The sequence below is a fragment of the Panthera onca genome, chromosome E1 (assembly GCF_046562875.1).
Source record: "Panthera onca isolate mPanOnc1 chromosome E1, mPanOnc1 haplotype 2, whole genome shotgun sequence".
In the NCBI taxonomy this organism is placed as follows: domain Eukaryota; kingdom Metazoa; phylum Chordata; class Mammalia; order Carnivora; family Felidae; genus Panthera; species Panthera onca.
Genome location: NC_138352.1, coordinates 36,412,940 through 36,439,716, shown reverse-complemented (window position 1 = coordinate 36,439,716; position 26,777 = coordinate 36,412,940). Strand labels below are relative to the sequence as shown.

Genomic DNA, 26,777 nt, shown 5'->3' with positions numbered 1-26,777 from the left:
AACAAAACAGCAAGAAATTTTTCTGGATGCTGCTCTCCAGAGACTGGAGAAACTTCAACAAAGCTTAAACATGTTATCCTATGACCTTGACAATACATAACTGTCATACTTGGGGCATTAATAACATTAATATTGATGTCAACTGCATTTTATTATTAATAATAATAATAATAGTTAACATTTATTTAGTGCTTATTATGCATTTATTAAACGTTATTCCTAAAAGCATGAGTGTACTATCTCAAGCTTAACAATCTGAGATAGGTACTATTATTATCATTATGAGAAAACTAAGAGAGGTTAAGTCACCCAAATCACATAAGTAGTCTGTCTCTAGAGCCCATGCTTTTAACCACTTCACGTAACTATCACTCATTTACCTGTTAGTTCCCAACTACTGTGTGCCACAGTATTGCCCTCAGGAATGCCATCTGAGGCTGCAAAAGCAGTTAGGATAAAAATTAAGTGCTAACCATACCCATTCCCATCTCCTTCTCCTTCCAATACAGTATTTCCAGGCAAAGCCAGGGATAATAAGTTGATGACAGGAAGAAAGGGAAATAAAAAAAAAAATAAAGGGTTTGGCAATAGCAACTGGATACTTAAAAACCAACTACGACCACGAGAAAGCACTCGGATTTATGGTTGCTTCATTACCTCCACCACCACCCCAGCATAATGTCTAAATAACACAAACCTAGTAACAGAGTAAAGAAAGAAGATCTCACAAAAACATGCTAGTTTAATGACAAGGAAAACTGAGGAAAAGGGTAAGAAATCTGATCTAATTATATTGGTATCAGAGAAATGTAACTTCTAAGTTAGTTTTCTTACAGGTGTCTTAGGTTTCAAGCATGAGCAGAAAGGGTCAGTGAGTGTTATTTAGCTAATAATGATCTCCAAGGTCTTGGCATTTCACTTAAACCAAATTAAGTTATTGTAGTAATTTCAAGACCTCTCGTATAAAATACTTACACAAAGCAAGAGCTTTGGATCCGCATGAATGAGTTTCACCATGGACAGGAGAAGATACTTATAGCTTCTTGTCTCCAGGTCTGTAGGTTTTTCTTTAAATTTAAGGCTTGTTACTTTTTCTTTAAATGTAAGACTCTACAAATAAAAACAAAAACATGTCATCACCTTGTAAGAATCAGATATCAGGTTAACGAAAATAGCTATCTAACTTTTTAAAAATAAATCTATTATTAAAAAGCTTTGAAAAAGCAGACATTTTATACCACAGATGTATGTGTGGTAAGAGTAGAAACATCTGAGTAAGTATAAGGTTAATATTATTAAGCTTAAAAAACAAATGAAAATTGGGACAGTGCCTGGGTGGCTCAGTTGGTTAAGTGACCAACTCTTGATTTCAGCTCAGGTCATGATCCCAGCCAGGGTTGTAGGATCGAGCCCCACATTGGGTTCTGCGCTGAGCAAGAAGCCTGCTAAGGATTCTCTCTCTTTTCCTCTCTCGCCCTCTGGAAGGATTCTCTCTTGCTCTCTCGCCCTCTGTCCCTCTCCCCCGTGCTCTCTCACTCTCTCTAAAATAAAATAAAATTTCTGAGAACAAACTGAGGGTTTATGGGGGGGTAAGAGAGAGGGGAAAGTGGGTGATGGGCATTGAGGAAGGCACTTGGGATGAGCATTGGGTGTTGTATGGAAACCAATTTGTCAATAAATTATATTTTAAAAATAAAAATAAAAAAATTCAATTTAAATAAAAAACAAATGGAAACTATTTTTGTAACATTCATATTATTCTTATATAATGTATTTAATAAAGTTTAAATGAAAATTCCTTAAAATACTAAACACTGTAATATCAAGTTGACTCCTATGTAGAACAATTTTCCAAACTGTAGACACATTAGGGATAAAATATTTAGTCTATAGCTCTCACAAATACATCCTTTGAGCAATTCATTTAACATTTATCCCACACAAATACACACAAATATTTCAGAGAATCTATGACATTAATTTAACTAAGATGCATCATTAATGTACCACAAGAAATGAAAAACCACTGTCAACTCTAAGACACCAAATAAGATGTGTTCCCAATTTCAGAAATGTTAAAAACTAAAGTGTTTCTTAGAATTGATGAAATATGCTATATGGTCGGTCTCTGTACTTAATAGTTCAATGGTAAGTTCTGCTTTTTCCTTCAATGGCATCCCATCTCTCTTGAGTTACAGAATGCATGTATTTTGCCTGAAGAACATTGATAAAACAAAGAAAGAAGCCTTTGACAAAGATAAATCATGAAAAATGTGCTTCAATTACAGAGATACTGCGGTAGATGCTGTGCTGATACCATAATTATGCATGTTACTCAATGAAAAATTCAACAATTATATTCTGGATACAAAACCACCTCTTTCTATTGTTATAAATCATTTCCCCCTTTTCTTTAAAAGGACATAAAATATCTAGTTTTGACACATATGCCTTTATTTATTAATACTTTTACTTTAAAAATATGTCTAGTTTTAGGTGTATAACATAGTGATTTAATATTTATATACATTACAAAATGGTCACCACAGTAAGTCTAGTTACCATCTGCCACCATAGAAAGTGGTTACAATATTATTGATTATATTCCTTATGCTGTGTATTCCAGCAAGTATTACTTATTTTATAACTGAAAGTATCTCTTAATCCCCTTCACTTGTTTCGTTGATCACTCCACTGCCATCCCATCTGCCAACCATCAGTTTGTTCTCTGTACCTATCAGTCTGTTTTGTTTTTTAGATTCCACATACAACTAAAATCATATGATATTTGTCTTTCTCTGACTTATTTCACTTAGCATAATACCCCCTAGGTCCATCCATGTTGTTGCAAATGGCAACATTTCATTCTTTTTTTATGGCTGAATAATATTCCAGAGTGTGTGTGTGTGTGTGTGTGTGTGTGTGTGTGTGTGTGTATACACACAACTACATCTTCTTACCCACTCATCTATCAATGGACACTTAGGTTGCTTCCATATCTTGCTATGGCAAACAATGTTACTACAAACATAGCAGTGCATGTCTTTTCAAATCAGTGTTTTGCTTTCTTCAAATAAATACCTAGGAGTGGAGATACTGGACTGTATAATATCTCTATTTTTAATTTTCTGAAAAACCTCCATACCATTTTCCATAGGCTGAACCAATTTACATCGTGACCAACAATGAACAAGGGTTCCCTTTTCTCCACATCCTTGCCAACACCTGTCATTTCTTGTCTTTTTTCTAATCAGTCTGACTAGTGTGAGGTGATATGTCATTGTGGTTCTGATTTGCACTTCCTTGATGTTTAGTGACGTTGAGCATGTTTTCATATGCCTGTTGGGTACCTGTATGGCTTCTTAGGAAAAATCGCAAATATACAGATAACAGGATATTCAGCAGCTATGAACACATAATAAAAATGTCCAAGTAAATAGGCTGTCCTTCAAAGGTAAAAAGCAGAGATGCACATCTGTAACACACAGCCACAATTCTCCACGTCTAAGTGTAAGACGCCTTTGTTAGTATGCCTGAGGACACTGAAGGGTTCTGGTCCTCAAAGGGGAAGAACTACTACCTAACATCCACATCAATGCTCAAGAATATCAATATAGAAAGGAAATAGCAAAACTCAAATACTGTTTGCTTGCATATTTATATTCCCACAGCAAATATCTTACCAAATGCATTTAATCAATTCTGTTTTTACCGTTTGCTCCCATTAAACTTTATTCTTTCATTCTAAGTCATGCTAACACCTTAGATCAAGGTGATCAACTCTCATGGAACAAATATTTACTAAGATGTAACTAAGTGCAACTGTTCTTCCCTGACACAACCAAGTGCACAGGAACACAGATCAGAGAACAATTAACAGATTTAATAATTATCTTTTACTCGGTAATCATTTTTCTAACAGTAAATAATAGTTTAATTGTGTCATTTCTTCATCTCAGGAATCAGCATATAAATTCTGTTCCAGCACTGACTTGAAAAGGTTAAATAAAGTTTTCAATTCAAATACCTTTTAATTAATGGACATTAGGGGGTTCTATAAAAGGAGGAACAGCATGCTAAAGAAGAAATACATTTTCAACCAGAAATGTAAACAAAAAAAAAATTATCCATCCATTAATTTATTGACCTTCCATCCTGCAGATATTAGTAAGAATCCAACATAGTACATGCACTTTGGCCAAAGAAGAGAAGCAGTCGCGCCCAGGAATAAATTCATTAATCAGAGTATGCAGCTGTCTATTAAGGGCCCAAACCATTTGTCACCTTATTTAAGACTATGACTAAATTACAGGCATGTAAGAGCATATCTCCTTTAGAAGCAAAATGTGCAGTAATCACACATATTTGTGAAAACTCATACAGCTATCATTAATAGGCTACCCAAGTTTTAAAACAGTAAACGATTAGTGCTAAGAAAAATATTTCAAACTTTTAAAAATATTACCAAAGTATAAAATGGAGAAACTATGGCCCATTGTGTGTATGTTAAGGCTAAAGAGTTTAAGTGATGAAGAGCTCAATCTAAGAAAACAATGTAATCTTAGACTATATTATTAGTAGAAACACGATATGCAGACACAGCAGGTTAATGGTATTCTTCAATTATACCACATCTGCAACACTAAAAGCAGATCTTCATATGTCATTTTAATTGGAAAAAAAAAAAAATGTTAGCTTGAGTCCTTTCCAGAAGAGAAGCAGAAGAGGAGAGGTTTAAAAGCAAATCAGGAAAGAAATTACTTCACTCATTCAACACATATGCACTAAATGCCTACTACGTGCCAGATAGCGTTCTGGGGGGCCAGGAACCCAGTGCTGGACAAGCCAGACGGAGCTCCTGCTTTGATCAAACTAATGCACTAATGAGGTAAGACAGCTAAAGAACTGGACAGGCACTGGAAAGAATGGCAATTATTCACTAATCATGACTGTCATTCACTAAACATTTTATGTGCCTCAGTTTCCTCAGCGGTAAAAACAGATCAAACAGCACGCGTGCGCACGTGCACACACAAACACACACACACACACGCCCACAAGCTTTTAAAGAAAGCTGAAATAATTAAACCCCTCCCAATTCTAAAATCATATTTAAAAAAAGAAACCTCAGGAGTTCAAGATAACTTTACTGAAATATCTGCAGTGCTGTCCTATGGAAGAAGCAGACACAACATCTGGGGCAATGCAAATGAGGACAACGCACTGAACATATCATGTTAACACAGCGGTTTTCAACTGGGGGCAGTTTTGTCTCCCGAGGGATAACTGGAAACGTCTGGAGACGTTTTTGCTTTTCAAGACCAGCAGCCAGCGGGGTGGTGTTACTGGCATGTAGTGGTAGAGGCTAGAAATGCTGCTGAACATTCTACAGAACACAGGATAGTCCCTTACAACTGTCTCCTACAACATTTAAAAATGCCAACAGTGCCAAGGTTGAGAAACCCTGATGTCACACATTTAAACCACTTATTACAAATTTCCTATGTTTCAGTCTTGAGGGCCACCTGTGGTGAGCTCTTTACTAGAAGTGCTCAAGCGGGGCGCCTGGGTGGCTTGGTCGGTTAAGCGTCCGACTTCGGCTCAGGTCATGATCTCACGGTCTGTGAGTTCGAGCCCCGCGTCAGGCTCTGTGCTGACAGCTCAGAGCCTGGAGCCCGTTTCAGATTCTGTGTCTCCCTCTCTCTCTGCTCCTCCCCTGTTCATGCTCTGTCTCTCTCTGTCTCAAAAATAAATAAACGTTAAAAAAAAAAAAAAAAAAAAAGAAGAAGAAGTGCTCAAGCAAGAGCTACAAGACTGGCATCTCTGTGAGGGTAAGTGCCTTGTCTTTTTAGCTCATCACGCTTCCCTGGTGTTAACACTATGCCCGGCAGCTTGTCGGAGAGCTCAGAATTTCCACATTTACTGTCTGACTGTTCACGGCACCAGGTTTAAAAGGGAAAAGATTCACCTTAAAGATCATCTCAATAGTAAAATTTTATTATTCTAAAAAATTATTTCAGATTAAATTTGTTAATTAATTTTCCCGGTAAGAATATCAGGCAGAAAACCCTCCTTCAGCCACTATGTATAACTTCATATACACATATAGTACATATTCATACACATACATACACACAAAATTTCATATATAATGATATGAAAGTAAACAGCTTAAGAATGATTTCACAAATCAAATGTATACTGACACTTTCAGAGAATAATAGGAAATAAAAACTCAATTCTTATCATAGGTGTCCTTGGACCAAAAGAAGTCTAGCTGTGGTTTTTATGAACTTTCAGTACTACAGTATGTTGCTCCTGGAATCAGTTAATAAGTAAGGCTAAGATGTAAAATAACTTCTAAATGTAGGGAACATTTTCAGACTACCAGTCAAATTTTGTCTTTGTTCAAAGGACTAATTTCGTTTCACTTTCTTTCAGTCCTCATGCACAGGAAGTGAAATTGCAGATGGCTGGTAAAGTGGATACTGAAGTTAAAGTGGAAGTGACTATTAACTTTCTACCAGTTTCTACTATTGAAGGCCATTAACTTTCTGCCCGAAGAATTAGAAATTTTAAAAAGTCAAAGTTCTATTTACTATAGGATATCTAGAATGAATGGTTAAACAATTATTTTAAGTCATTTTCCAAGACAACTTGTAAAACGATGTCTAGTTATTTAACATTTAAGTAGCTATTATTTATGTTTACCTCCAATTAACTTAGATTGAAATTTTCAATTTTTTAAAAAATTAAGTACTTGGCATCACAAAAAGTCAACTAAAAATAGTTTGTGTTTTATTTATTTTATTGAATAAAACATAATTTCCATGTTCTTTGGCTATAATTTCTTAGACTAAATAATCCTAAAGTATTCAGTATAGCAAACTTCTCTATTTGAACATCTGAGATAAATAATCCTCAGAAACAACTACTGACAACTGGATAAGAGTGAACTACAATTGTATTGAACCAAAATATTTTATTGACTAAGGAAACTTGGGAAAAGAGGAGAAAGCTATTTAAATTATAAGTGTGAAATGGCTAACTTACCAGAAAAAATTTTTTACCAATTTTTACCAAAAAATGTTTTTCCAATAGGTAAAAACATGCTACGTTTTCATTTGAAATGACATGATGTGACTATAACAGTAACTATACACAGAAAAGTCAAAGAAACCAAGGACTCTTCTGAGGTAGTTACAGTGGATCATACTTACAGCCACAGAAGCCCACTGCCATGCAAAACAGTGACTGGTTGGCATCTGATCATGTGAGCGACAACAGCCAATAAGAATAGAAAATAAGAAGCAGAAGACAAAGCACCACCAATCAATGTCAAGAGTTGCCATGTAGAATACTCTTGCTATACATAAATACCAAGAAATGACTTCTATGATCCTGTAACTGTCTGTTTCAATTGGTTCCATATGAGTTTTAAAATTCCATTTAAGAATACTAATCTGTTAGAATACCTCATTTGAAAAGACTCTTTTTACTAAGTTTAAACATGAACTTCAATATCAAAGTGCCTATCATTTGCTGAATGATAGCACATTTGCTGAAATATGAAATATTTTATTTTAGATAAAAATGTTTCATTTTATTTCTAATTTCCTATGTGCAGTGTCCAGCATCCAGTGGGCAAAAACGGTGTAGAAACATTCACTCTAACCCAGGAGTCAGCTTCCCTACTCATCCCCAAAGATGAAGAGCAAACCAAAATATTTTGATTCGTAAGGAAAAGTTACAGCAAAAAGAAAGTAAGGGAAAAAAAAAAAGGAGAACGAAAGAAAAAGAAATTAAGATTTTTAACAGCATTTTGTGGGAAAATTTCTCTAAGAAAAACAAGTTCGACTCACTGAAATCGTGAAAAACAAACACCATTAGCTAGCATTGCAACAATACTGCAGGATGCAACATATCACTATACTTATAGAAAAGGAAGGACTCATTTGATTTTCTAAAATAATCAAAAAAACAGGAATAGGATAGAGACACTGAAAACGCAATAGGAAGAAGGGGGAATTCAAAATTCACGATTCCTCTTACCGGTGCCATTCGTATTGCTGGGTGTGCTCCACAACCCTGCACTGCTTTATGAAGCGTTTCACCAAACATGTTTCGAAGCTCGACTGAGTGACAATATACAGCATCGATCTTAGGCCACCAATCCAACGCAGACTAGAGAAAAACAGAGACCATAAGAGAAGAAAAGTATAAATATGCATGAGTTACATGCTCTGGTTAACACTGTAGTCTTAGGTTTTAGCCTTCCGTGAAAAATTTTCTAGGACCATGCAAACACACACCATGATTTCCAAAGTCTTCAAATAAGATCTTTAATTCAAACACTGAACCATACATGTATTTTAAAATATAATAATGAACATGAGACAAACTGCCACTTCATGTGCATGGGCATATGAGACTATCTTTTCTCACTGATAAGCCAATGAATCTGAAAAACAAAGAGTCTTTAGAAAGCTAATTCTGTAGCCAATCTTTTTCTTTTTTTTTTTTTAAGTTTAACTTTTACACATTTCAGAAACATATGCATTTATAGTATATATTCTCCCACATAAGAATGCTATTATCAAAGTTTTAAGAAAGATTAGTGGTTCAACACAATGTTGAAGGACTATGCGGCAAACCATCACTTATATGCCTACAAACAACAGTGATTGGTACAACATAAAATTAGTAAATGAGATAAAGCTATTAGTAAACCTATAACCTTAAATTGATATGCAATGATGGTATAATACATGAAAAGACTAATGATTACCACAAGGACAAACTGCTCATAGCTAAATATTGTTTAGATGTAATTATTTTATGTAAATATCTCTGTCAGTTTCGCCCATTTAGCTCTGATTCTAGTTTCTAGTGACTATTTTATTTGAATAGTGTCTAATGTAACTTTAAAATTAATTACTATATTATGGGGATGCCTGGGTGGCTCAGTCAGTTAAGCATCCGACTCTTGATTGCAGCTCAGGTCATGATCTCACAGGTTCGTGAGTTTGAGCCCCACATCCAGCTCCTTGTACTGACAGCGTGAAGCCTGCTTGGGATTCTCTCTCCTCCCCCGCCCTCTCTGCCCCTCCTGTGCATGCCCTCTCTCTCAAATAAACAAACTTAAAAAAAAAAAAAATTACTGTATTACTAAAATGAATAAAACTATAAAGTCTATTGGTCAGGACAAAAATGAATGTTCACTATGTATGGAGATTACGCAAGCCATACGGGACCACTTAACACATAGGTTATTACACAGGCATCCAGTTTATGACACTCCCACTGCAGAGGAGACACGTGAGAGAATGACTGAATTAACACAGGCGGAGGATTTAAGAGCTTCATATCCTAATCTCAGGTTCCTTCTCACTCAAAACTAAGCTCGTTAAATTCTCAACTTTTAATTTCTTCACCCATAATCGTCAGAGTATTTTAGGCAGCAGCATCAAGTTATATCACTTTAACCTACAACTATGGGTTACGAAACTCTATTTACTGGGTAGTAAATTATACAATCAACTTACGACACACAACTTGAATACTGAACTCTATTTAGGAAGGGACCCCAAAGCTGTGAGGGAAGAAATACTACTCTCTTTGGAAAGTACGGTTGATACTGCTATTCCCTCAACCCTCACTCTACATAAGCTCATTCCTACCTAACAAATGATCAAATTTTAGTCTGGTTATATAATGGATTCTTTAAACTCTGGTCAATTCAGTCATTTGACTTGCCCAAGCAATCAATACAGCTTGATCTCCATTTATTTACTAATTTACACAGCTTGTATTAATCGGCTTAAAGAGACAAAGGCTGAATAATCACAAAATGCAATGAGATAAAGGTCCTACTAACTCTCCTGACCCCATAATATCCTGTCAGAAACTAACGAAAGAGAAATGCATCCCATATAACACCTGATCCAAACTACTACATTACTTTAATAGCTGTTGAAATTGTACCATGGTACCAGGTGCATCTTATAAAATAATGTGATTTTAACTCATGATTTAGTGACTTTCATAATATAAAAATGTATTCATTTTAATATAAAAGTTGAAGATACACTTTCAAATTAAATACGCACTAAAAACTAGACATCATGTGGTTGGTAAAAATTATAGTGTTTTACACAGGTACTAAATGTGTCCGTTCTGAAACTAGTCGACGAAAATAGACATTCTTTTTTTTTTTCCTCAAAAACACTACGTTTATTGCCAAACGAATGGCAATACTTTTACAAGTACATAGTATGAGCAAACTATGACAATTCTTCAAGAGATTGCTTAAATAAATTTTCAAATGTGTTGGAGAGAACAACTTATCCAGCCTCTTGGTAGGAAGAGGTCCTGTCATTCTCAGTATGGGAGCTACCCATAAGGAAACTACAACAAACTGCCATAAGGGACAAAACAGAGTGAATACTAAGTACCATACTAGCCACAGCATGTTCCGCTGATGGCTAATATACCTGGGTCAGATATGTGTATTACTATTTCTTTAGTTTCCCAATTATAACAACATACCTAACTTAACCCAAAGGAAGCCAGTAAGGATTCAGTACGTAACACAGATCTTATAACTGTAATTCATCTCTTACAGCATGCCATAATAAAAAAGTGACCGTACTAGAAGTACCATATTTGAAGCTGACAAATGTTTACAGTATGATAAAATTCAAATAGTGAACAGGCTTGCAGATTTCTTAAGAAGAAACAGTAGAAGATCTTAGACCTAAACACTGTACTTGTGAACGGAGTATGAGTATGTTTCACAGAAGGGAAAAAAAAAAAAAACCAACTACAAACCATTACCACTTCTACATAACCCTCAAAAACGTATCAGTAAAACTTTTATCTTACTCGAGAATGTGATAATAAGAAACAAAATCTGTGAATTTGGCTAAAGAACCATGGAAGGCAGGAACTTATGAGGTGTATTGAACCAAGAATCATTGAAAAGGAAATTTTATACTATGAATAAATTTAAGATTAGGAGTCCAAATATCTCAGAAAAACTTCATGTGATTTCAAGACAAAGTTATTTCCATAACTGTCTTCAGTGAGACTCTGTAATAGTCAATTCCATAAATTTGCATATTTACTTTACAAATAGTCCTTTTCAGTCAGAAAGTACTTCAGATTCAGTATCTATTAGCCTCAAACCACAGGAAGGAGAAAAAACAAAAACAAAAACACCAACCCTAACAAGAAACAATTTATCAAACATCCTATAATAAGATAAAGTACCCATTGTCTACAGTATACCTTTAGAAGATACTTTATAGACTCAAATTTACGCTTTTGGCAGGTTACTCGTTAAAGGTCGAGTTAGTCGATACAGGTTTTTCATTTCGTACAGACGTGACCTCCGATACAGACACACCGCGCCCTCACACATGCAGTACCCAGCGGAGCACAGAAGGACGCACGACCACTTCACCGTGTACATGGAGGCATGCACGAAGTACCACTCCAGGCATGCTTTAAACCCACAAAGGAGCAGCCCAGCCACTTACAGCAGTGCCAAGTCCATGCTTGAAAGTGCTCTATGTATTCGATTGTAGACAAAAATATTTCACAATTAAAGTAACTAGCCACAAAGAATCAAAAAAGTATACACTTGGGTTTATTAAATCAAGTTGTAAGCATTTATGTAAAACCATCCACTCTAATAAATGGAGTGTGTTTAGTATTATAAGTCAAAGGAGAAAAATAATAATATTTTAATTCTGAATTACACATAAACCTGGGGGGGGGGGGAAGTCATCTCTTTTTTTCTTAAACGACCCTGAAAGTAAACATTAAGGATACAATGTCTTGCTCATTACCCTGGCAAAAGTAAAGTAAAAATTTTGTAAGTTTTTAATACAAACATACCTTATCTGCAATCAGATTCATTAAAGTTTCCCTTCGGGGATAAATAGCATTTCACGTTATTTACGCCTATCATTTAATCCAATGATACTCAAGTGAGGAACATATCATTCCCTCAAGGCGTTTCAGTTGCCCACAATGTCTGGGGGTGGGAGGAGGGAAGAGGCCCAATGGTATTTAATGAAATGAGGATGAGGGATACTAGGTGTCTGGCCATGCACAAGATAGTCCTGCACAGCAAGGAATTGCCCTGCCCAGAATGCTAGCGCCCATGGAGAAAATGAAACGTGTCACTAGTCAGCTCTATTGACAGTTATTCTTGCCCTGCAGGGATGGATAAAAGCAAAGAAAGTGGGCAGAATTTCATTTAGCTCAACGCATCCAAGGCAAATAAATGTGGGGAGGTACTCTTAATTCATCAGCGATACACTCTTAAAGTGGAATTTGCCTACAAAGAGGACAAATATACCTAAGTTATCAGTGATTAACGTTCTTTTTGAGGGAGAAAAAATGTGGCCAATTTACACATAACTATGACTATCCATAAATGGATAAAAGTAGAGCTATGGTAAATAACACTTGAGAACCTTCAAAATATTATTTTCATAATCAGAAAAACAGCATTTTTTAACTTCATGGTCCAAATCTGATAAGGTTTCATCATCCTTCTACTTAATGTACCCACATCAGAGTCCAAAGTTTCACAAGTATCTCTTAATGAACTTGCTTATTTTGTCTGATATGCTTTTGTATCATGTCAATACCTCTATTTAAGTGTGTTAATATTTCACGTGTTTAAGGAAGACTAAAAAGTACAATCAAATATTATCTCACCATTCTAAATGTACCATACTGGCCTACAACATATTGTTAGTTACTGCTTTTAACTTAAATGGTAAGGTGACAAGTCAGAACATATCAAATGCTGAGGAAAGGCTAGAAATATTAAAATAATATGTAAAGAGTTTGGGGATGTGGGGCACCTGGGGGGCTCAGTCGGTTGAGCGTCAAGCTCTTGGTTTCGGCTCAGGTCATGATCTCATGGTTCGTGGGTTGGGGCCCAGCATTGGGTTCTGCGCTGGCAGGGCGGAGCCTGCTTGGGATTCTCTCCCAGCTCTCTCTCTGCCCCACCCCCCAACATATCTAAGGAAATAAATAAACTAAAAAAAAAAAACAGTTTGGGGATGAAAATGTTCAATTATATTCTCAGTGGCACTGTTCTCAAGGGCTTTTGATGCAAATAAAATATTTCAGGTTTAATCTTTCCAAAGGATCCTATTAACTCCACCTTCCTCAATAAAGGAAGGCCAAATTGAATATGAAACTAAATATGAAAAATACAACTGTATATCAATTACTAGATATAATCACCTGTGAGAAATCTTCCTATACCATATATCTAAGTTCAAAACCTTTTGTAAACCAAGAATGTCTTTCTTGTAAAGAAATAAAGGAAGAAAAAAATTTTAAGTAATTTAGCAATACCTTTTGGACTTACATTGGTGATGATTCGATGGAGTGAATTTACCAGCACATAGTGAAATGTAGAAGGGGAATTCTGAGCCAGGCAGATCTACAGGGGAAAAGAAAAAAAATCATATATTATTTCTAAGAGAAAAATATCCTGTAGCACAAATGAGAATAAAAGAAACAGAAAAAAAGTTTTTAAAAAGCAGAATACATTCTTAAGGTCTTAAAATTAATATTAATGTATAATATTGAGAAATACCAATTCATCTTCATAGTCTTTTCATATTTATAAAGAAAGGATCAACAGCATCAGTAAGCATAACTGGATAAAAACCAATGTTCTCACCTTAAAGTGTTGGTTGTTGTGAGGGCTTATACGAAAGCAAGAGACAAGGCAGTCAATCATCAGATCCACATCTGCGGGCTGACTGCCTCTTGAGAATGGCTTACTTGGATTAAAAAGCAGGTTCTATAAAAATCCCGAGAGAAAACAAAAGCCTTTAAACAGTCATGCAGTATTTTTTTTTTTTTTTTTACTAGTATTTAATAGTATCAACACAGCATCCACGCAGAGGGCAATAACATTCAGTTGCCAGAAGAAGTAGAAAACACTAACGTTGTGGTTCATTGGTGATAAAATGCTTGCTGTACCATGTTTGGTTCCTTTCAGGCCCTCATTTCTACGTTATTGTAAAACCAAGTCTGAATGTTTATGATAACTTAAGAAAACTGGCTAATTCTGTGTTTTCGTCAAATTCTAAGCCACTTTATTTAGTCTGAGTAACCCAAAAACAACAAAAGCAGGTCCTCCGAAGGTATCATCAAAGAAGATTCAGAACTTCGGTGTTAGCGATGATCTCTGACAACTATCTAGCATAATAATACTAATATTGGAAGTTTATTTTTCCTTAGGTATTCTTAAAGTTTGTAGTAGAGAAGTAAAAAGCAAATTACCTTAAGATCAACCACCATGGACTGGACTAGGAGGAAAATGACAGAGTTGTCTTCCCAGTTGATATAAGTACTTGCTTTGCACAGTTTGACACAGGCTATTGCAGCACTCTCCGTCAGCTGCCTGCTTCCTCCATGGCCGGCAAGTGCTTTCCGTAGGCTGTCCAGAAACAACTTCTACAGAATTCAAATACAGAAACGAGACAATATGCCAAGTTTCTAACATTTCAGATTTGTCTCATAATATAGCCAATGATCAGCCTCTAAAAATCATATTCTAAAACCACATACTTGATATTTCCAATTTTTTATTTCAAAATTTAGGTAGTTGTCATCACTGACATGTTTCTCAAATCCCCAGAATCAGAATCTGTTCTTCACTTTCTTGGTTGTATTATTTAAAAAAAATTTTTCTTTTACATTTATTTATTTTTGAGAAACAGTGAGACAAAGCGTGAGCAGGGGAGGGGGAGAGAGAGAAGGAGACAGACTCTGAAGCAGGCTCCAGGCTCTGAGCAAGCGGTCAGCACAGAGCCTGACGTGGGGCTCGAACCCACGAACCGTGAGATCATGACCTGAGCCGAAGTCGGACGCTCAAGCGACTGAGCCACTCAGGTGCCCCTCCTGGTTGAATTATTAAAGGACTTAAGAAACAGTCCTTCCCAAACATGGTAGTTGACTTCTCAACCCTGAATTCAGCTGATCATATTCTCTTTCAAAATATTTCTAAATATTATACTACCTTAGTCATGGTCCATGCCAAACTGTCGATCCTTTTCTGAAACTCCAGACAATATTCAACCTTCAACCTTCTAAGGATATACCAATATTGCTCTACATTCTGTTCCTCACAAAAAGTTGTCCATTCTTGTGATCTCAAGCCCTCTTTGCAGCTCATCAACACATTTCTCCCTCTGCTCTTCTCCTAAATGAAAACCTCACATCTCCACTTACATGAATTCTCAAATATAACATGTCAAAAGCTAAACTGATCAAACAGCAGAATATATATTCTTCTCCAGTTCACATGAACAATATCCTCGATAGACCATATGTTAGGCTACAAGAAAGGTTTTAACAAATTTAAAGAGATTGAAATCATATGAAATATTTTTTTCTGATCACAATGAAACTAGAAATCAACAGCAGAAAGAAAACTGGAAAGTTCACAGATATATGAAAATTAAACACCAATGGTCAAGGAAAAAAAACACAGATTAGAAAACATCTTGAAACAGATCAAAGTGAAAACACAACACACCAAAAATGGGATGCAGTGGAAGCAGCGCTAAGAGGAAAATTTATAGTTGGAAATGCTCACATTAAAAAGAAGAAAGCTCTCAGGGCATCTGGGTGGCTCAGTTAAACATCAGACTCCTGATTTCAGCTCAGGTCATGATCTCATGGTTTGTGAGTTCAAGCCCCGCATGGAATTCTCTCTCTCCTCTCTCTCTCTGCCCCTCCCCTGCTCACTCTCTCTCTCTCCCCCTCTCTAAAGAAATAATCTTTTTTTTTTTTAATGTTGGTTCTTTGAATGGTTTAAGAAATTTGAGAGACCTTTATCTAGACTGATTAAGAAAAAAGACTGAAGACCTAAATTACCAAAACCCAGAATTAAAAGTGAGAACGCTACTGTTTGTTTGCTTTTATTTATTTATTTTGAGAAAGAGAGAGAGAGAGTGCAAGCAGGGAAGGGCCAGAGAGAGGGAAAGACCGAATCCCAAATAGGCTCTGTGCTGTCAGTGCAGAGCCCGATGCAGGGCTCAAACTCATAAACCATAGATCATGACCTGAATGGGAGAAAACATGTGCAAATCATACATCTGATATGGGATTACAACATGTAAACAACTCCAACAGCTCAACAACAAAAAATAAACAGTTCAATTTAAAAATGGGCAAAGAACTTTAATAGACACCTTCTCCAAAGAAATACAAATGGCCAATAAGCTTATGAAAAGATGCTCAACATGGTTAGTCCATTAGAAAGATGAAAATCAGGGGGCCTGGCTGCTTCAGTCAGAAGAGCATCCAACTATTAATCTTGGGGTCAGGAGTTCAAGCCCCACATTGAGTGTAGAGATTACTTACATAAACTTTTTTTAAAAACTTAAGAAAATGCAAATCAAAATCACAATGAAATACCACTGCACACAAGAAATTTCTAGGATATAAGCAAAATGTGGTATACATACACACGCACACACGCGCGCACACACACACACACACACACACACACACACACGAATATTTACTCAGCCATAATAACTAATGAAATTCGGATAATGCTACAAAACATTATGTTAAATGACATAGGTCAGACGTAAAAGGACAAATATTGTATGATTCCACTTATATGAGGTACCTAAAATAGGCAATTCCAAGAGACCAAAAGTAGAATAGAGGTTACCAGGGACTAATGAGGAGGAGGGGATGAGGAGTTATTGTTTAACATACAGAATCTAAGAGGACCATAAAAAAGTTCACGAATAGATAATGGTGATGGTTGCAAAACACTGTGAGTGTACTTGATGCCATTTAATTGCACACTTAAAGACAGTTAAAAGGATAAATTTTGGGTTATTTTACCAGAATATAAATAAAATTTTTAAAAGCTAAACTCCTATTTATTTTGACCTAGCTCCCACTTTAGACTTTCCTTTTATCAACCAAAAACACTACTTTGCATATCTCACCTTTAGCCCTAAACTTTGGACTTTTCCTCATTGCCTAAAGAATAAAGTTTAAACCCAAACTGGCTCACAGTATCTTCCAGATTATTCACATCTGCCTTTCATCCTCATTTCTTATCACTGCCTGCATGAATTTTCCATCTTCAAGGCTAAGCAACTTTTCTGAACATACCTTTAACATTTGTACACAATCCATTTTCTTGATCACCCTGGCCTGAACAACTCTGTATCTCTTTCTCTTTTCTAAGTTCTATTCTTATTTCAAGCTCAACTAAGGTTCCACACTCCTTCTCGCAGCACATATAGCCACATTATTCTCCTAGTGGACAGGTACTCTTTAAATGCAGCTCTTCACCCATAAAGAAATAACTGGGAATTCTAGGGAGACAGCAGTCTAAGCCATCCTTGACTCCCTCTGTCTTCCCTAATTCCTTCATTCCTTGGTTCCTGGGGATATAAATGTATTTCTCAGGCTCTCTTGCAGTTAAATATGGCCATGTGACTGAGTTCTACCCAATGGAATGTGAATGAAAGTGTGATGTTTCCAGGCCTGGCCCATCAAAATCCTCAGGATGATTTCCCATGTTTTCCCTTCTGGCTAGCAGAACAGAAGCAACTTCCATAGAAGCTATGTTTTAAAGATGGCAGTCTTTGCTGTGCAAGGTCCTAAGAAACCACAAAAAGGAGGGCCGTCCCACAGAGCTATTCAGATCAGCAGCTCATTAGCGCTTCATAAGTATAATAAAGTTCTATTGTGGGGAGCCATTATACTACCTTCCCTAATACAGTAAAAAAAACAATAAAATAGTAATAACAAAAATTATAAACTGAAAAACAGAACCACTTTGCATATAGTTTGCAATCAACAATGTGTAAATAAAAGCCCAATCCAGTCTGCTAAGGGTTCTATTTGTTGTTTATTCTTTGCTTGCTTTATAATAAAGACCTAGGCGTGATTACCAATGATTAGGAGGAGTTCTGCCACGCTAACAGAGCATACTGCTACTTGAGGGCTAGGGGAGCTCAGACAGCTAAACTAAGCATTTCCCCCAGCATATTCACAGGGGACTTTCAAGCCCCTACAGCAGTTCTCGAGAACTACAGATCAGTTGTTAAGTGCAGTTTTAAACATTTACATTAAATTCTGTACCCTAAAAAATGATATACATTCTACTCTGATGACCACAGGACACTTTTAAAGCAAATACGTACCACCATTTTCTAACCACAATTAAATTTTTTTAAATCTCCAAAAAAACTAACAATTTAGAACAATAAAACATTCTTCTAAATCAAATGTGGTATCATTCAGTAAGAGACTAATAGACAGTCTCATAAATTAATAAGAGACTAGTAAAAAAAAAAGGGGGGGGGAGGGGGAATCAACAGACATGCAAAAGAAAACATGCAAATGACCTAGAAACAGAAATGATCCTGAACCTCACTAATGCAATGAATAAAATGAGATGCTCTTTTTTACCTCCTTAAAGACTGAAAAACAAGTAGTCCAGGTGAGGATGCAGAAAAACAGGCATTCTAATTCATATTGGTGAAAATGTGACATGGTATAAATATTGGGAAATGTAAATCTAAAAATATCTATTAAAAATTTTAAATTCAAATGTCCTTCACACAAAATCCCAGTTTTGGAATTCTAGTCTACAGAACTAAAAGCATCAGTTAACAAAAATATATGAACAAAGATATTTACTTAAGGATTAAATGTAAAGTCAAAAACCTGAAAAAAATCTAAGAATCCATCCATTCACCGTCAAATGGTTGAGTAAATGAGGCTCATCAGTGTAACAGAATATTATCCAACACTTAAAGGAATGTGTTAGATCTCTAACAACTATTTTGAGGAAGAGCCAAGATACACTCTAAGGTAAATAAAGCAAGCTGCAGAATGTGTATAAAATGATTTCATTTTGGGGCTCCTGACTGGCTCAGGCAGTGGAGCATGTGACTCTTGGTCTCAGGGTCATGAGTTCAAGCCCCACACTGGCTGTAGAGAGTACTTAAAGGGGAAAAAAAAAAAAAATATATATATATATATATATATATGTGTGTGTGTGTGTGTGTGTGTGTGATTTCATTTTAAAATATAATCACCAGTCTATGCATGTACGTGTATTTTCATTGGAATGTTTTTACGAGCAAGTAGATATGAATGGAAGGATACGTATCAACCAACCATTAACACTGGTTAGCTCATAACTAATATGCCCAGGAAAGAGAATACATTAAAAAAATAAATAAATAATACATTTTTTTAATCCAGAAAGATTTTAAAAATCTAAACTTTTTAACCTAGAAACGTACTAAGAAATATATAAAAGCCAATTTCAAAAATCTCAGATGTTCCAGATACAAAAGCCACATATTACATGATTCCATTTGTATGAAATGTCCAGAATAGGCAAATCCCATAGTGACAGCAGACTTGTGGTCGCCAGAAGCTAGGGTGAGAGAGGAATAAGAAGTGATTGCTAACAGGTATAAGGCTTCTTTCTGGGATGATAGAAATGTTCTGGTATTAGTGGTGATGGTTGCACAACTTTTTGTATATGCTAAAAACTACTGAATTGTAGGCTTTAAAAGAGTATATTTATGGTATGTGAATTTTATCTCAATAAAATGAATAAGTAAAATCTTGGGTAGGAGCAGTCTGACCAAAAAAGCTAAGAGACAAAAAGACAGAGATGACTACAGACAAATTTTAAATACCTAAACAGCAAAAACCAAATGAAACAAACAAAAAACCATAAACGAAGTTTAAAAAGAGAAATTAAGTAAAAGTGTACAGACAACACACAACTTACAGGGTGCCTGGGTGGCTCAGTCATTAAGTATCTCAGGTGCCTCAGTGGCTCAGGTCATGATATCATGGTTTGTGAGTTCGAGTCCCACATCAGGTGAGATCGAGCCCTGCTTCAGGTGAACACAAGCCCTGCTTTCTGATGAGCCCTGCTTTCTCTCTCTCTCTCTCTCTCTCTCTCTCTCTCTCACTGACCCTCGCTCATTTGAGCCCTCTCTCTCTCTCTCTCTCAAAATAAAAAAAACACCTTACAGATCAATAAAGAACAAACAATTCAATGGAAAATGAGAAAGTCATGTAAGATACACAAATAAAGCAAACATCTGCAAAGATGTAGCTGTGATTATTCAAATATAAATTCGCTTAAAAGGAGTACTGAATTTATAGTAGCTTTTTACCTCTATTTTCCCAATAAACAGAAATCCCCCAAAACTACTCTTCGGACATGCTCCACAACAACCTAGCATGAAAAATGGTGTCCTCCCAATGGAAAACTGAGGACACAGACCTAAGTGGAGTACCATAGCATCAAAGACTAAAGGATTACCGAAGTTCGCTTATTTAGCCACCTAATGCATAAGTTCCCTACCTGGTATTTCTACAAAGTATTGAATCATTCAGCTGATTCTGAACATCTACATCCACAGGCAAGTCATGTGGGAGCCCATTTTATGTTTATTCAGCTAAGAGTATTTCTCCCAAAGTGGCAAAAAACAAAAAATGTATTGCCAAAACTAATAAAATACGATTAACCCCCTGCTCTATTTTTAAAAATTACAAGAGCCCCTTAAAATTAGCAGTTCTTATAGTACCAATTTCATTACAGATGGCATATGTGGCATCCTACCTTCCTCGTAAAATGCTATGAAAACTGTTTGAAAATATCTAAAATGAATTATTAGACAATTTCATTAGCACCAAGTAGGTACACACCTAAGCACATGCAAATAACACAACACAAAACCGATGAACTCTAACAGGGCAACCCGTGCAATGATTATTAGAAAAACTATGTTTAACACTGACAGAAGTATCAGTCTTCTCTGATAAAAAAATGGAACTAAAGAACTGTTGTATTTTATTTTTTTATTTTTTTCATGTTTATTTACTTTTGAGAAAGAGAGAGAGAGAGAGACAAAGTGTGAGCGGGTAAGGGTCAGAGAGAGAGAGAGAGAGAGAGAGAGAGAGAGAAAGGGAGCGGGTGAGAGGCAGAGAGACAGGGAGCTGTCAGCACAGAGCCTGATGCTAGGCTCAAACTCACAGACTGTGAGATCATGACCTGAGCCACAGTCAGAAGTTTAACCAACTTAGCCACCAAGGCACCCCACTAAAGAACTGTCTTAACTTTTTAATTGAGTGGTATCATTTATCTTCCCTCCAAATAAATTTAGGTATGAGTATGTCTCTGTCAAGGCCAGTGAACAAAGAGACCTAAAATGATCATAATTAGAAACGGTCCCCTGAAATGCAGTGCTTACAGAATGCTAAGCCCAAAGCGATACATACACCTTAGTTAAAATAAGCTAGTTGACATCTGGACATAATAGAAATGATTTTGCCCTGCTCACCTTATTCATGTTGTTTTCATCAACCACATCCTTGGAGATATCCTGAATGATTTCTGGACACAAGATAAGGAGAATGATTTGCAGTGGCCAAACCGCTGCTTTACGCTTGGTGCTTTCGGCAAAACCATCCACCAAGTCAAACAGTTTTTCTGCACACTCTATGGGGAAATACAATTCAATGATATTACTAGATGAGAAGAAAATCTCTGGCATTAAATTAAAAGCCAGCACTAACCAAAAACCCAAATGCCACATTTTTAAAAGATAAACTTGGAAGTTCACATAAACAATTAAATTCATTCAGGGAAGCAGACAAGAAATATTACATTGTCTGTATTAAAAGAGCTATCTTGATCCACCCTAGAAAAGGTCAAATGGCCAAACTTGTGTTTAGTCTCAATGCGCAGGGCCTTACGCAAAGTGCGATGTACGCAAGAAACAAAGACTGGATGGCTTCCCAAAAGGAATCATCAAAGCTCTCCGGGAGTCTGTATTCTCTGCCTCACAGCTGTGTCTCAAGAATTCTAGGGAAGGATGTTACCACTTTATACACATCTCCCTAAATACAAAATAAAGCTTCAGCGCACAAAAAAAGGGCTTTCTCTATAAAGAAGAGCCATCAAATATTCTATCCACAACTCTAATTAGAGATTAGGGCTTCATTCCAAACCTTTTTTAGTATTTGCTCAAAGGAAAGGAAAAGGATTGAAGGTCATTTTGAAATGTAAGAGAAAAATACTATTTCCTATTTGATATCAGGGGACAAGATATAAAAGCACCTTAACAAAAATGACCTTGAAAGTGGTAGGTTTTTACCTCATAAGTAAGAGTTTAAAACATAAGTCACTCTTATCCTTACCAGCCATATCAGTCTGTGGAATCTGGTACAGCTTTGTAAATTCATCTGGATAATTTTCTACCCAGTTCCAAAATGCCTACAAATAACAAAACATATGTTTTTATATGAAAACAGGGATATTTTCATGGTACAGTAAATAAAATGTCCTACAACCTCAATTATATTACAAACTCTTATTTCCTTCATAAGAATACTGCAAAGCATTCCTCCTAAATATTAACGTGAAACTACCACTGAAGTCATGACTTTTGACTCAAAATAGTAAAGACAGCAACATTTACAACCAAAATTTAACAAAACTTTAATGTCAAGGAGGTCATAACTTACTTTTTCCAGGCTATTTATAACTGCTAACTGTGCAACCTTCTTTAGGGCTTTAAATTTAAATGCTGTTTCTGGAAAAAAAAAATTTTTTTTTAATTAACTTAAAATTAATTAGTTAACACAAATACAATTCAGAGCTACTAGTAAAGAAAAACAAAAACAAAAACACCCAACACTCCTTTTACATACAAACTTTTGTCCCAGTACTATTTGTTTTTAGTATTCATTTATTTCTGAGAGAGAGAGCAAGCACATGCACATGAGGGGGAGGTATGGAGGGAGGTGAGGGAGGACAGAGGATCAGAAACCAGCTCTGTGCTGACAGCAGTGAGCCTGATGTGGGGCTCAAGCCCACAAACTGTGAGATCATGACCTGAGCTCAAGTCAGGCGCTTAACCAACTGAGACACCCAGGTGCCCCATGTTCCAGTATTATTTGTAAGCAATGTGAAGATAAAGACAATTAATATAAACCAAAAACATCACTGGCTATGTCCACTGAAGACAAAATTCAATGAAAAGCAAATATGCCCTGAATTTCAAAGATTGCTTTTTTCTTTTGTTTTTAATAACTGATTAAGTATAAAACACGTGTCATTGTAGAAAATTCAAAAACTACACAACAATCTAAGGGGAATTTAAAATATCATCCATGCTTCTACCGTTCAGAATCACAGTTAACAGTCTGGTAAACTTTCTTCCATCCATTTTTGAGTGCATATGTAACACTAAAAGCTAAATCAAACCTGTTTTCTTCATTTCACATAGTATCCCAAATTTTTCCCATATCGTTAATAATTCCTCATACATATATTTGACGATCTAAGTATGATAGTAACTATTACTTAACAGTTACAACGTGTCAGATATTTTCAATCTAATACACTTAATTCTTCCAAAATCTTAACATTTTCAGATATTACAGATGAGCAAATTGTGTTTCTGAGGTTACAGATCTAATAAATTATTGAATTGGGTTTCAAAGCCATAGTCTGTCTTTCAGGATATTTAAGTCGATGGGTAAAGTTATTTAAACGTTTTCCAATTATATGTTTAAGGTATTTCCAATACTGGGGCACCTGGGTAGCTCAGTCGGTTAAGTGTCTGACTCGAGGCTTGGTCATGACCCCAGGATCATGGGATTGAGCCCGCGTTAGGCCTCATGCTGAGCTTGGAGACTACTTGGGATTTTTCTCTCTCCCCCTCTGCTCCTTCCCCACTTGCACACACGCTCTCTTTCAAAAAAGAAAAAAATTAAAAATAAAAAAAAGATATTTCCAATATCTCACTAATAACACTTTTTTTTTTTTAATTTGAGAGAGAGAGAGAGAGAGCACGAGCGGGGTAGAGGGGCAGAGGGAGAAACAGAATCCTAAGCAGGCTCCACACCCAGCAAGGAGCCCGTCACAGGGGTCCAAGTCCACGACCCCAGGATGGACCTGAGCTGAAACCAAGTCAGGCACCGAACCGACTGAGCCACCCAGGCACCCCAATAAACACTTTATGTCCAAATCTTTTCCATATTAATTTTTTTTTTTTTTTTTTTTTTAGGATAAGATCTAGAAGTAGAACTGCCTGGTTGAGGAGATGAATATTTTTTAAGACTCTTGATAAATACTGCCAACCTGTCACCTGCACATCCTTTTCATCATTTAACATATTTGTTTTTATTTTGCTCAAGTGATTGTTCAAAATAGTAGACTGCATTTTTAAAATAAGACTAAACATTTCTCCATATGAATATCTTAGATACTTTCTCTTCCATCAAAATGTTGTCCACATCTACAAAAAGATTTATACAGGGAAAAGATGAGCCTTCTATAAACTATTTTACTGGTAACAGTCCCTTGGCAGAGAACTCCACCTATGGACTTTGTTTTAATTGAGGTATAATTGACAAACAACATTATACTAGTTTTAGGTATACAACATAATGATCAGTATTTGTAGATACTGTAAAATGGTCACAACAAGTCTAGTTAACATCCCTCACCATACATAGTTATACAATTTTTTTCTTGTGATGAGAACTTTTAAGGTCTACTCTCTTAGCAACCTTCAAATACGCAATTAACTACAGTCACCGTGCTGTACATTACATCCCCATGGCTTTTTATTTTATAACTGGAAGTTTGTACTTTTTAACCACCTTAAATCATTTGCCCGTCACCCCGACCCTTTCCCCCACTTCTGGCAGCCACCAATCTTAATCTGTTCTCTGTATCTATGAATTTGGTTGTTTTTGGTTTTGTTTTGTTTTTAAAGATTCCACATATAATGAGACTGTATGGTATTTGTCTTTCTCTTAGCATAATTCCCTTAGGGTCCATTCGTGTTGTCACAAATGGTAAGATTTCCTTCTTTTTTATGGCTGAATAACATTCAATTTCAATATATATAATATATATATTCCACCTTATATATTATATGTGTAACATATGTAAACATTTTAATATTTTATATATAAATATAAAAGCATATTTTATATTTTACATATTTATATATACTATATTTTATATAAATATATAAACATATGTACATTTTAAATATATATATATATATATATATATATATATATATATATATATATCTTCTTCATCAATTCATCAGTCAATGGATACTTAAGTTGTTTCTGTATCTATCTTCCCTAGTATAAGATAATAGTGCAATGAACATGGGGTGCATATATGTCCTCAAGTCAATGTTTTAATTTTCTTTGGATAAATAACCAGAAGCAGAATTGCTGGATCATATTGTAGTTCTACCTTGAACTTTCTGAGGCACCTCCATACTGTTTTGCATGGCAGCTGCACTGACTTCCCTTCCCACCCACAGTGTACAAGGATTTCCTCTTCACATCCTCACCAACACTTACTATTTCTTGTTGTTCTGATAAAAGCCATTCTAAGAGATGTGAGGAGATATCTCAGCGTGGTTTTGATTTGCATTTTCTTGATATTAGTGATGCTGAACATCCTTTCATGTACCTGTTAGCCACCTATACGTCTTCTTTACAAAAACATCTATTCAGGTCCTTGGCCCACTTTTTAATTACATTTTTTTTTGTTATTGAGTTGAATGAGTTCTTTACATATTTTGTATATTAACTTTTCCCAGTATGCAATTTGCAAATATTTTTCTCCCATTCAGTCGGTTGCCTTTTCATTTTGTTGCTGTTTCCTTTGCTGTACAGAAGCTTTTAATCTGGTGTAGTCTCTCTTGTTTATTTTTGTTTTTGTTGCCCCTTATGGACTTTTAATGAAGGGACACAGGTACTTACCATATTTACATAAGTTTATTTCTAAGATAGAGATGAGTCTTCAAGTAATAAAACTGTGTATATAATTTAAATGTCGTATTTTTCTGGACTTGCGAGTGAGTGACTTACTCTCTAAGTCAGTTTTAAAATGCATCCCTCCAACTTTCTTTGCTCTTGCTCTCCTCTGATTTCCAGATGATGGCAGTAGACTTCACAGTACTCTTGAGCCTTTGTGCCTTCCAAGTTCGTTAACCTTACCTTTACGACAGCTTGAATGTGTTGTACACAGTAGTCTATTCTCAATTCCAATGTATATTTTTTTTAATTTTTTATGTTTACTTATTTTGAGAGAGAGAGAGAGAGAGAGAGAGAGAGAGAGAGAGAGAGTCAAAGTACAAATGGGGGAGGGGCAGAGAGAGAAGGCGACACAGAATCTGAAGCAGGCTCCAGGCTACGAACAGTCAGCAAAGAACCCGACGTGGGGCTCAAACTCACGAACTGTGAGATCATGACTTGAGCCGAAGTTGGCCGCTTAACCGAGTGAGCCACCCAGGTGCCTCTGTATATGTCTTATTACTCTAGTTCTACAAGTTTCTGACTGGACAGCCTACCCACACCTCAAAGTCAATAAATGTCAATCTAAATTTGTCATTTTCCTGGCTACCTTCCATGCTGTCATCAACCTCTCCTCTCCTTTCTTGCTTTAATCAGCTTATTCTGTAATACTTGGTGATACTTCTCTTTAACCCCATGTATCTAAATTAATCACCAAATGCCAGGTGATGTATTTTATGTATTTTGTGTACTCTACTTCCCAAATACCATTATCAAATTGATGCCCACCCTATCCCATTCCATCCAGACCTGCATTACCTTCATTTCTCACTCACATTTCTTCCTCACTCATACGACCAAGTCCCAAAAGCTCATACAACCTT

The 26,777-nt window shown here is 36.0% G+C and overlaps 1 protein-coding gene across 9 annotated transcripts in view; it reads right to left on the bottom strand.

Annotated features, from left to right (window-relative positions):
* Window positions 1–26,777, bottom strand: part of NF1 (neurofibromin 1) — a 247,498-nt gene that overhangs the window by 151,531 nt on the left and 69,190 nt on the right. For 6 of the 9 annotated variants that reach the window (XM_060646729.3, XM_060646737.3, XM_060646735.3 and 3 more), the window contains exons 6-14: window positions 22,585–22,652; window positions 22,258–22,333; window positions 21,399–21,556; window positions 14,323–14,496; window positions 13,715–13,837; window positions 13,397–13,471; window positions 11,541–11,570; window positions 8,053–8,184; window positions 976–1,110 (exon numbers count right to left, since the gene is read on the bottom strand). In XM_060646729.3, the coding sequence (XP_060502712.1) occupies window positions 976–1,110; window positions 8,053–8,184; window positions 11,541–11,570; window positions 13,397–13,471; window positions 13,715–13,837; window positions 14,323–14,496; window positions 21,399–21,556; window positions 22,258–22,333; window positions 22,585–22,652 (971 nt within the window). The remainder of the gene's footprint in view (window positions 1–975; window positions 1,111–8,052; window positions 8,185–11,540; window positions 11,571–13,396; window positions 13,472–13,714; window positions 13,838–14,322; window positions 14,497–21,398; window positions 21,557–22,257; window positions 22,334–22,584; window positions 22,653–26,777) is intronic. The other 3 variants (XM_060646731.3, XM_060646734.3, XM_060646736.3) reach the window with 1 other exon arrangement.